The 14,980-nt window shown below is 40.1% G+C and overlaps 1 protein-coding gene across 1 annotated transcript in view; it reads right to left on the reverse strand.

The window, feature by feature from the left end:
• dmd (dystrophin) overlaps positions 1-8,137 on the reverse strand; it is a 401,891-nt gene extending 393,754 nt beyond the window's left edge. Inside the window, exon 1 of the mRNA XM_032505885.1 lies at positions 7,881-8,137. Within this exon, the coding sequence (XP_032361776.1) occupies positions 7,881-7,962 (82 nt within the window). The 5' untranslated portion in view covers positions 7,963-8,137. The remainder of the gene's footprint in view (positions 1-7,880) is intronic.
• Between the last annotated feature and the right edge of the window lie 6,843 nt (positions 8,138-14,980).

Genomic DNA, 14,980 nt, shown 5'->3' on the forward strand with positions numbered 1-14,980 from the left:
TTATATCTATCTATTGTTTGAGTAAAGCTCTCATCACACACTCGACAGCCATTTTAATTCCAGAGCTTGCCTCCCTAAGTGCACGTTCCACCAAAACAAGTTCCTTCTCAAGACTATTTTGCAGAAGCACCGTATCTGGGTCCAGCGCTTAGCGCCGCCCAAGACGATGGTGATTGGTTTAAAGAAATGCCAATAAACCAGAGCAACCTTTGGACTGAAATGCAATGTGGACTAGCCAGACCCTCTTCAGCACTGTAGAGACAGGTCTGGTAATGCTGGACTAGTTTTTGACTGACCCGACATGCTTCTAAAATGAAATTCCTGTGCTTAATTGTGTATGATAAAACTTCTCCTTCAGATCATGAAATCCCTGCAGCATCTGAAGGCAGCAGGACTGATATTTTAATAAATCTGCAGCCTCTGAGAAGAGCGCCAGAGCGCAGTGCGACACCCGGCTGCTACAATATATCCATACAGACCTTCACACACATCAGACTGGTTGGTTATAACCAATATGTACTGCATATTCATTTGGTTTTTTAAAGAAACATTCGTTTCCCAGGGCTCATAATAGCCTTTTTCCAACTTTCTTTTTAACTAAAGTCTAATATTTTATCCTTGGTCCAAGTAGAACTCCTAATACCCTTCCCTGGCCGCAGACATTATTATTAATATTTTATATTGAATCTGAGTTCCGGTTGAAGCAGTGTCAATTTTGTCACCTGAAGTGGCAAGTAACATGTTGAGACATGGTCTCCATTTGTTTTAATTTTTCTATAATATGGTTACACAATATTATGTAACATTAATTAGGCTACTAAACTATGGCCATGTACGAGGTGAGATGGGCAAGAATTATTGCTAAAATATAGTCAGTCGGATACATATTGCCAGTTTCAGCAAATAAAGTGTTTATTTCTCATATTAGTAACTACCTGAATCATATTCATATCTGTCTTTTGGAGCAGATTTTTGGATTGATGTGTTTATGTTGAGTTGCTCTAAACCATCCAGATTTCCTGAGGTAAAGCTTTCAGTTTGCTAAGCTGTCGTTATCATGGTAAACAGTGATTGGCCCAGCTGTTAGAGACCAGTGATATGATTGGCTGAGAGAGTATTCAATAATCACCACACCTGCTGATCTATATTCACCTTCACTGAGCACTTTTGCACAAACATGGAAAGCAGGAAGAGAAAAGAATGCAGACATCGCTGCACATTCAGAAACACATAGATGGCTGTACACACACAAACACACACACGCCCAGCCTCACACACCAGATGAAGAGTTTTCAATGTTGGTAAATTCTACAATTTTAAAAATGAATAAACAAAATTGCCAATGGTACTGAAAAATGCAGAGCCGAGGAAAAACTGTCTCTATCCATCCATCTATTGTGAATAGACATCACACTGAGAAAATGAATTCATTGCTTGGAAAATAAATGGTAAGAATTACAAACAGTCCTCAACAATTCAAAATGAATTCAGAGCACGTAAAAAGGAGCAACTTCATAGATTGTTTTGTATTATTTTAAAATGTATTTTCAGCAATAGATTTAGGGAAATCAAAACATATGATTTCTGATGTAAGGCAAGGCAAGGCAAGGCAGCTTTATTTGTAGAGCACATTTCAGCAACAGGGCAATTCAAAGTGCTTTACACAAAATCAGTTAAACAGATAAAACACAAGTACAAACAGTTAAAATCATAAGCATTAAAAACAGATAAAACACATGAATAGAAAACAAAATAGAAACATAAAACACAAGAATAAAAGTTACAGTGCAGCATAAGAAATTTAAAGAAATTAACATTAATTTAAAGAAAGGCAGCATCAAAAAGAAAGGTCTTCAGCCTTGATTTAAAAGAACTGAGAGTAGCAGCAGATCTACAGGTTTCTGGGAGTTTATTCCAGATATGAGGAGCATAGAAACTGAAAGCTGCTTCACCCTGTTTAGTTCTGACTCTGGGGACAGAAAGTAGACCTGTCCCAGATGACCTGAGAGGTCTGGGTGGTTCATAGTGTAGTAGCAGACCTGTCCCAGATGACCTGAGAGGTCTGGGTGGTTCATAGTGTAGTAGCAGACCTGTCCCAGATGACCTGAGAGGTCTGGGGGGGGTCATAGTGTAGTAGTAGACCTGTCCCAGATGACCTGAGAGGTCTGGGTGGTTTATAGTGTAGTAGCAGATCAGAAATGTATTTTGGACCTAAACCGTTCAGTGATTTATAAACTAGCAAAAGTATTGCTTATACATTAAGAAAACATTGTGAAGTCTTGCAACACACTGTCACCACTTTAATGACTTCAATGCTGACAGTGTGCATGAACCTTGGGGGAGAAAACATTTGAGAAAATTGGGGGGGAAAAGTTGATGTAACGTACTCCTTTGCACAGGATTCAGCAACATTTCAGTCCAAATCTGAAACAGATGGGGGTCATTTGCTTATCTGCTAGTCCACTGTCAATATAATGTGATGTAATGGGCATGTAGCTACTTTACAACTTTTAAGAACCAAAATCAAGCAAATATTTGACATGTTAATGAATTATGTAAATTGTAATTTTTTTGTAATTTTTTTTTAGCCCTGGCCTGGACTGCATGATCAGCTGACTTGTTAGACTGACTCTTACTTATTCTAGGTTCGCAATTAATTTTAATTAATTACAGGAAGTGTGAATTGAACACATCCTTACATATAATTTAGTATTTCTTTCGAGGAATTTTGAAGAACTTTTTAAGATTGTATGGACCTGTACAGTAAAGCGACACCAAGTATGGTAATAGTTGCCTGTAGACTACTGAGACAGTCAGCTAGATGTAGCTACTGCCAGAACATACAGTGAACAACAACTTGGGTGGTCAAAAGGATGAGAGGAGTGGGGCGCAAAAAAAAGAGCATGAATGTTTCACTGACAAAGAATGCAAAAAAAGGGAGAGACAACTAAGATGATGTTAGGGAACAAAGGAGAAACAGTAATAGGGAGATGATAATAGACTGGAGGACAGAAATAAGGTGTGGAAAAATGTTATAGAAGTGGAAAGTGGGAGAGGTTGGAAATGGGGAGTGAGAGATAGAAAAAGAAGACAGAGAGAAGGTGGGGACATGGCAACCTCCCAAACTAGGCTATGTGACACCGCACAACAGCCATCCATCAGGCCAGCTGACCGCTATTTCCAGCATGAGATGACCCACCAGCTGCACAGTGGGGGAGTGGGCAAGATACACACAGAGAGTTTGTGAGAGAGAAAGAGAGCGAGAGAGAGAGAGGAGGGGGAGATACAGGCTTTATTTATGCATTGAAGCTTTATTTAAGCTTGTAGCTCACTTAAGGAAAAAAGTTATTTACATAGAGAGAGAAGAGCAGAGGGGGGAGATTACCTGTCCCAGTCCCCATTTGTATAAGAAAAACCTGACCCTGCCGTTTGACTCTGTGCCAGTGAACCATTCTAGGTCATCCAGTATTTACAAGCACAATAACAAGAAATAAAATCTCTGCTCATCATAATCCCAGCCCGCTGTGAGCGATTCAATGTCATGGTCACAGATTACACAAACAACACTTTCACCCAGAACGTTTTTAGCCCTGGGTATAGGTGGCAGGTTAGCCCGTATATAATATAGTCCCAATTTCTACAAATAATACTAATAATACAGTTGACTTTAAATGCAGCAAGGCGAGGCCGGACTGAACTAACTAGACAGGGTTAAAAGGACAGTGAAGGGTAAGTTTTTTGGGGAATTAAATGTGCTCAATTTGGCACACAGGGTCACAAGACATTAGCCTGGCTCCGCCCTCCTACGTACGTCCACTCAATTTTCATATCCCTTCAGTACACCGTCTGGGTTTGAGGTATATTCTTGGGTTTTCTCCGGCCAAACTTTAACCGGTCCAGTCAGCGAACAGAGAGAGTGGCTGAGAACGATGACGTTAAGATGTAGTTAGAAGTTAAAGCAGGAGCAAGAACAATCTTTGTTGAGTTTTGTTGGCGACCATGATGTTGGGGCCCTCCTCCCCACGGGGCCCGGGAAAAGTTTGATTTTCCAGCTCGCTTCGTTAATGGTGAAGAAGTTGGCTAAGGCTATTGCTACAAGGTTAATGCTAGCAAAGCTGATGTTAAAAATAAAGCCTTGTCGGTCTCCCTCTCTTGTTGCACATGCGCATGACATACATCACCACCAAACGTTAGCGAATGGTTATGGCAGATCCAGAGTGGCTCTGGGCAGATCTAATAGTTTTAAAGTTCAACAGAGTACCCTCCTTCCAGAAAGTTAACATTTGTCAATGGAGAGTGGTCAGACCAAGGGGGTAAGCCTCTCCTCTCTAAGCGTAGCTCACCCCTTTGGTAGCTCCTGCAGTTAGCATCCCATTGTACTGCCATTCATTTTGTCGCAGTTTGGACTTAGATTAGCTGTTTAGGTTTAATTACTAACGTTAACTTGCATGTTAGTTAGCAGTAATTAGCCTGTGTCCATGTTGTCACCTAATATATACCTACACTCTCCGTCTCTGCTGTTTGGGAATGATTGAGATTTCTCTTGGCACAACTACCAGAAGACTTTCAAACACGTTATCCACATCACCACTACGTCACCAAGCTCAGTTCAAGGCTACGCAGTAACGCCTAGCCATCACCGGAAAAGTGCTTCTATTTTCCTTCACTGGTCTCTGTCCAGATCAACGGGATCTGTTGGTCCACTTCTTTAACTGTCTATGGGCCAGACTTTTTGTACAAATGAAATGTACCAGGCTGGTAGGACCAGGCTAACAAGCCGTGACAATAATCTAAGAAAAAAATATTACATCCCAGGGTAGGGCAGCCCAACCACATCCCACAATGTTTTATATTGCATGCCTTCATGTTCTTTGATGATTGATTCATGGCAAAAAAAAATCTGAAACTCATTTACTCTAGTACCTTAGTACAATTTTGAGGTAGTTAAGTATTACCAATGACATTCAAGCCTATCTGACGGCTAAAGATACTTTTACATTTTTTTGGCATGCGACTTGAAACAGTGTCCACATTCAGATGTCTAGATGTCACACAAGAGACATTTCTCCTCTAAACCTCTCACATGGTTTTATCTAAATTGAAATTGAAACTGTTTATGGTTCAAAGACGTCAAATTGTCCAACATTTCACAAAAAATATTTTTTTTTCAATAATTTTCCAACATCTCAAATTCATCTTGTGACCATTGAGTGGGGCCCAACCCTATGTTGTGAACCACCAGACTAACCCAGCTAACTGTATGTACAGTAGTTAAAAATAGCTCCGCTAAAATATAAATTATAAAAATATAAAATGTAAGTAGTGCAGGAAAAAAGAGAGAAATGGAATGTGTTGCACAGTCCTGAGAGCAACTATATACATATATAAATTAGTATAGAAAGATAGAGAGACACACATTATGCAAAAATATAGTTTGGTGTATCAAAAGTCCTGAGTATTAAATATTACACAGTATGAGATTAGGTGATTGATTATTAAATATAAGTATTAATAATAAATAAATTAATAGTGCCCTGTAAGGAAATTAAATGGTAAAGTATCAATACAAAAATAAATAAATAAATGTTGCACTGTAATGAAATTAAATGGTTAAATATTGCACTATAATGAAATTGCACAGAATTCAAGCGTCCTTTTAAGTATTATATAACAGTACTGCCGGGGGCTGGGGGGAGGGGAGGGCTGGGAGTGGGCTGTGAAGTGAAGTCAGTGCATGTGTGAGTTCAGAGTGGTTATTGTTTTGGTAAAAAGTACATTTTGCTGATATTTCATCTGTACTTTTACTCGCAGGACTAGAGTAATTCAGCATTTATTCATTATTTTGTTGCCATTTTTACTTTAAGCTTTAGTGCGTAACTTTGATATTAATAAACGTCCGTCACATTCAAGCTGTTGCCAGATGAGTTGATACAAAGCTAATTAAGACTCTCAGCTCCACACATCTCCCTCTGGATTTCTCAGCATGGCCGTGCTTAGACATGGTTGTTGTCCGGTGACTTTCGCACACGGAAACCTGAGTGAAGATAATTACCTCTTCTGAAGAGTCCAACATGTTTTTTAAGTCCTCCTTGTCCTCCTTGGCTACTAGCAACTACTGAGGGTGGGGGGGGGGGGGCACATGCACAACTACAGAAGCCTTATGTCATGTGGATGCAACAACAGTGTTGTTGTCATTACTTAGAATCCCAAGTGGGGGCGACAGGAACTTCACACTTTTAGTTGTTGTGCTTTCCTGGCTTGAGTCTGCACATTAGGTTTTCTTTTTTGCTTAGTATATTTTTTATAAGCATGAAATTTTTTTTATCTTAAAGTTAAAGCCTTATTTTACCTTAATCTATTACTATATTACTGTATTACTGTTTTACTGTTATTTTTTCTCCTTTGTGTTAAAATCTTTAAAGAGGTGTTCCACCAATGTACATGTGAAGGTAAGTTTACTTGTCACACGGAGTACTCTTTGGCTCTGAATGCCTGTGGTTCTTCTATTTTGACCATTCTTTTTTGAATCTGTCTCACAGCTCTGTCTCTCATTTTGCTGCCAATTTTATGGAAGTGTAGAGTTAAATAAAATAGGCTAGAATCAACTTATAAATAAAATCTCTATCCTCAAACTTTATTTGCCACTTTAAGTTTAAGCAGATAGTAAATGAACCCGACTTGGAAGGCCCTGAGATCTACTGTGCAAATAGCACCACTGAACTGTATATAGGATTGATGAAAAGAAAAAGAAATTCATAAATACATCATGTCTAAATTGCTCATAATTTTCTTACTATAAAACTATAACTGTAGTATACTTTACAGTGTTTTTCAGCGACAAGCAGCAACTGTAAAACATTCCCAAGAAGGTCACAGACATCAGCTGTTGTTGGATTTGCCCTGTGTCAACATCCTCTTTGAAGAGGAACAAATTGTGCTCATGGGAAATGTAGTTAAAATGTCAACATCAAGGCATAGAGGCCGGAAAATCATACTTGCATAAAATAATATAAATATATATGAAACAAGGATAAAACAGGCAAAGTTTGGAAACACCGGTTAGTGTTTTTTTAGTGTTTCTTCAGTAATTATTATTTTTACCTATATAAAAAGGTATAATTCAGACACTAAATGTAATATTTGCATTTAAAATAGTTTTGAACCCAATAGAAGATCAATTAAATGGCTCAAACTTCCATTCAGTTGATGTTCCCAGTGTTGCATGACAAGGGATAATACTATGGAAACTTTTATTTTGAATTTGTTTTCCAGTACAGAAAACAACTGTGGATCATTATTTAACCACTAACCATTTCTTTGGGCACACTGCAGTTATTGAATAGGTTTAAACTGTGATTTGTCAGTCCATTGTATGTTCAGCTGATATTCTAACAGGGCTAACACTTGACAAACCTTTTATTTCTATTGTGAAAGTTTAAGAATAGTTTTGTTAAAGCAACACACCTTTTAACCCCAGCTTGCTATTGGCATTATTGTGCACTTGTCACAGAAACAGGAAGCTGTTCCTATTTAAATCAGCACACATGTTGATGCTAAACTTCCAGTTTATTTGACCAATGACAGGTGAATGATTCTTCTATTCTTATTAAGCCTTGCTCAGAGTTAGCTTTGTTTGAACCATAGTCCTCTCAGCCATCTGACTGAACCCCAAAAAAGCGTTTGTGTCAGGAGATTCTCAACTTTTGAACAGTTTTGTACAAGTGTGGAAAAGTGGTATGATACTGAGCATCCTCAGCAGTGTACACAAGTATATGGTGTCTCTTGCGTGCGCAGATCGATATACAGGAACGCGCGCGCGCGCGAACACACACACACACACACACACACACACACACACTAGGAAATCTTTGATATCCTACCAGATCGAGACTTGATTATCTCTCCAAACTCGTCCTCCACCGGCTCGTCGCAGTAGTCCTCGGGGCGCACACTGTCCGCCATCGATAACAGGGCACCGTCTGTTAAAAGTTCTAGGCTATGTGTGGGGGACTAAACGGACAGGTTAAATCCACCAGGAGGGGAAAGAGACCCAAAGTACAAATCCAGAAAAAAAAAACAGCCAAAGGTAGAACGCACGATGTAGACTCAAGAACGGAGCTCCAGCGAAGACGGGGAAGGCAGGACCCTCCAGTCTGTCAGACAGGGACGGACGGAGCGGAGCAGGTGTGCAGGCTGAGCTGGGTGTCGGAGCATTCCCACCTCTAAATAGTAGGATGCTAGAAGGTGGTCTCCATACCAACGCCCCGCCGCCTCTCCCCTGTTTGGCGGACGCCATGCGTAAAACCCGACACCCAGCGGACACTTAGTGGACACTTATTTCCGTACTGGGACGATGAGGTAGTTGAAAAATATCAATGGAAAAACAAACTATGGACTCAACTTTGACCTGGGTGGTGTTCACGTAACAGGCCACAACCAATGTGAACAAATTCATATTCAAGCAGAACGATTCGCCCCATAACCCAAATGAGTTTAGTAGGTTACTGTTGATCACTTTGATGTTCATGTATTTGGGTCACAGAGTTTTGAGCAACATGGAAAGATGGATGAACTTCATTGTAAAATATAATCTGATACCAAGGGAATTCATGAGCCGCAACTTGAGAAATGACTTAAAATCGTGTTTGTATAGCAGAGGAATAGATTTTTCTTTTCTGTTCTCTACAGTGAGGAAGAGCATTGCTTCCTGTGGTTAGATGGCAGCACCGTTACACACTTACTAATATTAGAGCTGCTGAGAAACTGATATACCCACTTGGATTTCCTGGCTATTCAAAAGTAGGGCTTGGTTTCTGGCTACATTACGCATAACACTGTACCCATTGGTATAGCCTAAGAGTTGCTATTATTAGATATGATGGTGTGATGGATCCAGGCGCGGCTCTGGGACACAGACTCCCAACTACTCAAGTACCAAAGCCTTCGGGTATGTAATGTGGTGTAAGTGAATGAAGTGTTCCAAAAACAGAAAGGCAATGACTGGCATCCCAAGAAGCCTGTCTGCACTGCTGTCTGGACAGGGGGAGGTGGTTGGTGTGGGTTGCCTGCTGGGGTTGGGGCTGTCGTTCAGCTGCTCCACTCCAAGCTCCAAGGAAAGTCGTTAAATTCACAGTAACACTTTTGTTTTCTTGACATTGGCTTTACTTTCAAAGTTTTCATTGAAAATACAACCTTTTTCCCTGCTGGTTGAAAGTGTAAAGGCTGTTGCACCTGTAACCACACAGAGCCGTGTCATGGAGTACACGCTGCTGAGGAGTCAAACCACAGGAGGAGGCCAGGAATAAACAGATTTTTAGGAGGGTTAATAAGAATATATTTTTATTTCTTTGTTAACTTATTAAACCCCAATATGTAGTCAAGTGGTTATTCTACTCTTTGCCTCAGATGGAGCTTGCATATTTGATAAAGGTGACATCAATGACTATAAACTAGTATAGACTATAAACAAAATAAGTACATTTTTCATGTTTATATTATATGGCTGTACATGAACAAACATATTAGTATCCAATATATAATAAAAGTAGAACGGGAGCCAGAGCGTTCAGCTATCAGGCTCCTCTCCTGTGGAACCAGGTTCCAGTTTGGGTCCGGGAGGCAGACACCGTCTCCACATTTAAGAGTAGGCTTAAGACTTTCCTTTTTGATAAAGCTTATAGTTAGGGCATAGAATCGAATAATGTTAGGGAGTAGTAGTTAGTCACATAGTTTTCAGATTTATCTATCATATAATATAACTAAAGGGAGACTTGGCATACAGCCCGATCCGGTTGGGGGGAGTTCTGGCCCGACCGGGCTGGAGCTCTCTTTACCTTGTCTCTCTTGGTTTTGTTGTAATAATAGTTTTAGACAGCCTGGGACTTACTTTGATACACTAGTTAGGGCATAGAATCGAATAATGTTAGGGAGTAGTACTTAGTCACATAGTTTTCAGATTTATCTAACATATAATCAAGAATATAATAGAACTAAAGGGAGACTTGGCATACAGCCCGATCCGGTTGGGGAGAGTTCTAGCCCGGCCGGGCTGGAGCTCTCTTTACCTCGTCTCTCTTGGTTTTGTTGTAATAGTTTTAGACAGCTGGGGACTTATTTTGATACACTGAGCTCCTCTCTCCTCTATCTTTCTATCTTTTCATTTATGTGCATCCATGTCCCAGAAATGCGTGTTACTAACCTATTTCTGGGGAGTCATTCCCCGGAGTCCTTATGTTCTTTTTTCACCAGCATGTTCCCTTGGATCAGAGAGGCTCCGAAATCAGGGTAGCAGCTGTCGCCATGGTCCCGCTACACGTTCTGTGATGCCATGTTCAACTGCTACACTGCGGTGCCCTGCTACGTCCTGCTACGTCCTGCTACGTCCTGCAACGTCCTGCTACGTCCTACTACGTCCTGCTGTGCCTTGTAATGCTGCACAGCGTCCTGCTATGCCATGAACTACTACAAAGAACTGCTACAAACTACTAATTTTTTCTATTTTTGTTATTGCCACTCTTCATTCTAACCCCAACCGGCCCGTCAGACACCGCCTACCAAGAGCCTGGGTCTGACCGAGGTTTCTGCCTAAAAGGAAGTTTTTCCTCGCCACTGTCGCACTGTTGCTTGCTCTGGAGGAGACCACTAGAACTGTTGGGTCCTTGTAAATTCTGGAGTGTGGTCTATCTGTAAAGTGTCTTGAGATAACTCTTGTTATGAATTGATACTATAAATAAAATTGAATTGAATTGAAATTGAATTTGAGAAATTCAAATAGACCTGAATAAAAAGTTGGTAGATTGCAGCTCGCACCTGCGCGATGCCTTCACGTGCTCCAGTCCACATTGATAGCAGTTTAGTTTAAGGGCTCAAAGCTTTAGTGTGTAACTTTTTTATTTTAATTGACATTTGTTACATTTAAGCCATTGCCAAAAAAGTTGATATAAAGCAAATTAAGACTACCAGCTCCACAAAACTCTCCCTATATTATGCATTATTAGCTGACACAACATAGCTAACAGTGCTAACATCTTAACCTATCTGAGCATTGCACATTTTTGTATTCCCAACTTGTATGTATTCAACTATTTGTTCTTAAATTATCATTTAATGTATATTGTATGTCTGTATATTGTATCCTAGTATTTCATTTATATTTATATTCTGTTCTGTGTGACAAACTTTGCTGCTGTAACACTATAATTTCCCATTTTAGTGGGATCAATAAATATCTATCTACCTATCTATCTATTAATTATCAGAATGTGCAGGGAAGAAAAACTTTTGAGGCCGTACAAAATTTGCGGCCTTTATTGATAAAATAAGGGGGGTTGTTGGTGGTGCTGCCTTCTCTCAATGGTAGTGGCACGAGCCGGCCAGTAGCCCAAGGGGGGGAGTGGGGGATCTGTTCTGGGATGGTAAGTGACGGTGGTGATCCTATCCTGAAGTTCTAAGCGGGCTAGCAGCTTCTTGACGCTGGCTTTGAGATGAGAGCCCAGCTGCTCTGAGGCTTTACAGGCGGATTCCGGTCGGACTATTATTCCTGAATATCATCAAGTGGGAATATAATCCCAAACAGGGACTCTGTGAAGAGAGGGTGGTTTATTAGAGGGAGGACAGACAGACTAAGCTGGAGGGGGCTGTGCCAGCATCAGCTCGGTCCTCTTGTGGATGTTTAATTTATAGCCTACATGTATAACTAATATGAAGCTTGTGCAGTACATAACTAAGTATCAGTCAACAAATTGTACAAGGTAAAATTCCATGAGTGTTAGCCAATCAGAGGAAGAGTTGTGCTTTTTAATTGTTAACTTATACATAAAGGTTTTACTTTTTCCCATGTCCCAATTCCATACTACATATCACATTAACTACTTGCAGTATGTAGGATACTATAAACTATACTTTATAGTCTTACAGCTTTTTTTGCAATTAAATGCTTTTATTATCAACTTTCAGTCTCCTTTTTGAGGGAGGTTACATGCTGTACATGGATGCAGTGCAAAATAATAAAGTTTAACCCTTCATCTTCACTCCCTCCCCTAAACACAACAACAGGTTAGAAGTCAAATAAAAAGATGTTTTTTTTCAATTATAGATCTGTGTGTGTGTGGTGTGGTGTGTGTGTGTGTGTGTGTGTGTGTGTGTGTGTGTGTGTGTGTGTGTGTGTGTGTGTGTGTGTGCTTTATCATGGCAAATATATGTATATGTGTGTTTTGCCAGATTTAGTCACCCCGATAGCCTCAAGGTTGTTAGAGTTGAGATGAAAATGAAGGCTGAGTTTGCGGCTGGTGTGATCCATTCGCAAGATGGTCTCTAGATATTAGCAGTCAATCTTTTGCAAATGGTTTAAGTTTTACTGATGCGAAAGCAGCCATGTCTTTTGTGTGAGGGGAAAGAGTCTTGTATACTGACATTTTTTAGTATGCTTATTTTTTGTGATTTGTGAAACCTGCTAAGAGTCACAATATAATGATTTGGGACAAACTCAATCAGTGCTCTGGGTAGTCATGGCGGAATGTGGACACCAGGGGGAAGTATGAGCACAGGTTACAGAGTATAGGATCAATCTTTACTATAAACTAAGCCAGTCAATCTTGGAAAGATGTTTTCTGGAGACATTTCCCTCAGGGCTGAGTAAACAACAAAGGAGCTGTAGTTAAATCTAAAAAGAAATAAAAACTAAATAGAGCAAGAGAACGAAATAATCCATTGTAGTATTCATTTGCCAGATCATTCAGACACCCCTTGATTGTGTGTTTGATGCTAAATAACACAGATGTTGAGCGTGGCACTGGCAGATATTAGGTGTACTTAATGTGCTGATGAGAGCTGATCCAGGCTGACAAGCTCCTTAACCAACCCCACTCTCCTGGAGGCTATTAGCAGCAGCAAGATTGGCAGAGAAATCTTTTCAAGTTTTCAGTTAATCAGCTGTCTTATAACTCTGTGAGTAGAAAAGTACTTTGCACATCTACAACGTGAGACAGGTGCATCAGAGGGGGACAGCAGATCAAAAGTAAAACTCCCACACACTGTCTTAACTTAACGGCAACATTTTGATACTAGACCATCTGACTGAAGGTGGTCTAGTATCAAAACCTTGCCACCTTTTAAACTTTATATATATTTTTGCCAGTTAGACAGTGTGTGGGAGTTTCTTTTCCAAGTCTCTCAGAGGGAAGAGTGGTTCTAACTTCGGGTCATAAGCTTTAGAGAATGTAGGACCAAACTGCAGAGACCGTATGCAAAATAGAGCTTGAATACTTAATAAAGAAAATCCTTACAACAAAAAGTGGGTGGAAAAACTAAGGCAGGAGGTAAAACTAAACAAGACTATCACAACAAAACAGGAAACAGAACACATACAAGACAAGACTCAAAATAACACAATAGCAAGACATGACAGAAAACCAGGCTAAGATATTAAGACAGGAAAACAGACTACCACAACAAGACAAGACAAAACACCCAAACCATAGCATTCAGTTTGCTTTGCAGTCTTTCCAAGGTACAGTACATGTTACTGGAAACTAGGCTGTCTCATTTCAGATTTGGTACAAGGAACTTTTAAAGTTAATTACCCTGTGGCCCAATGTTGGCCAATACCATTGGGCCTGCATCAAGAACCATTTGGAATTTTATAATACACTGGGAAAGCAACCCCAGATGGAAACATCGTCTTCATGTCTCTCACTTTGGACGGTGGTTTGTTCCCAATTGCCTCTCTCAACTAAATAAGTCAGAATACGTTTGTAAAACATCACTTTCAACATGCACCCAACTGGAGAATTAGCACCACCATCTGTTTATTCTGATGCGCTCCACTCCTTGTACTATCATAAAAGTGGTAGATGGAAACATTCATTCAAATCTCCTTTTGCAGATTTTCAGTAAAACGGCTCTCTTTAGATGCTGAAAAAGCATCTTATAACGTAGAGCGGAATTACCTGTTCTGTATTCTTAAGAAATGTGGTAACTTGGTGGTGTGGTGTGCGGTTTCGGCGCCGGGTGTGTGGTAACCTATATGGGAAGTGTGTAGGGTTTTGAATGAAGCGGTTTGCAGATTTTCAACTCTATGATAGACTCTCAACAGTATCAACTCCACAGCGGCTACAGGTGTTCAGTCATTAATTAAGATAATTGCAACCTTTTATTTTGTAACTTTGTACAATAATTATGATTATGACCACACCCCATATGTGATCCTTAATTTGTTCGCGCTGCTGTTCATTTCAGCAAACCTTTAAAACGGTATCAAAGGTATCATTTCTGTCACCTCTCTGGAGCTCAGCCCTCCTGCGGCCGCTCACAACAGCTGCTTCTCTGCTATCTGATCTATCTTGTTTCTTTTGTTCCATTCTCACAATTATCAGGATTTGTTTTGTTCTTATTCTGTAACAGATGTGACTTACAACGTACCCAGGTGCAAATCAGCTGTGGCTCAGTGGTAGAGTGGTCACCTGCCCATCGGTGGTTCAATCCCTGGCCCTGCAGTCCCATGTCAAAGTGTCCTTGGGCAAGACACTGAACCCTGAGTTGCCCCTGATGTTGTGCCATCGGAGTGTAAATGTGAGCGTGTGTTCATCTGATGAGCAGGTGGCACCTTGTACGGCAGCCTCGGCCACAGTGTATGAATGAGTGTGAATGGTTCCTGTACTATGTAAAAGCGCTTTGAGTAGTCGTTAAGACTAGAAAAGAGCTATATGAGAACTATATGAGAACAGTCCCTTTACATTACAAATCTACTGATAGTTAAGTAAAAGTAAAATAACCGTTTTGTTTTGTTTTTTTAACTCCAAAAAGTACACAAAAAACTCTTACAAGTGCAGTAAATGTAATTTGTTACTTCCACCCCTGATAGTTCAACATGGATTTTGTAGAACAATCCAACAACTATAATATTTATTCAGCATTACTACATCAATTACAGTAGATTCCCATTTGTAAAACGCAAACATTTGGTTTTTTGGGAGTTGAGAAC

The sequence above is a fragment of the Etheostoma spectabile genome, chromosome 24 (genome assembly GCF_008692095.1).
Source record: "Etheostoma spectabile isolate EspeVRDwgs_2016 chromosome 24, UIUC_Espe_1.0, whole genome shotgun sequence".
Taxonomy (NCBI): domain Eukaryota; kingdom Metazoa; phylum Chordata; class Actinopteri; order Perciformes; family Percidae; genus Etheostoma; species Etheostoma spectabile.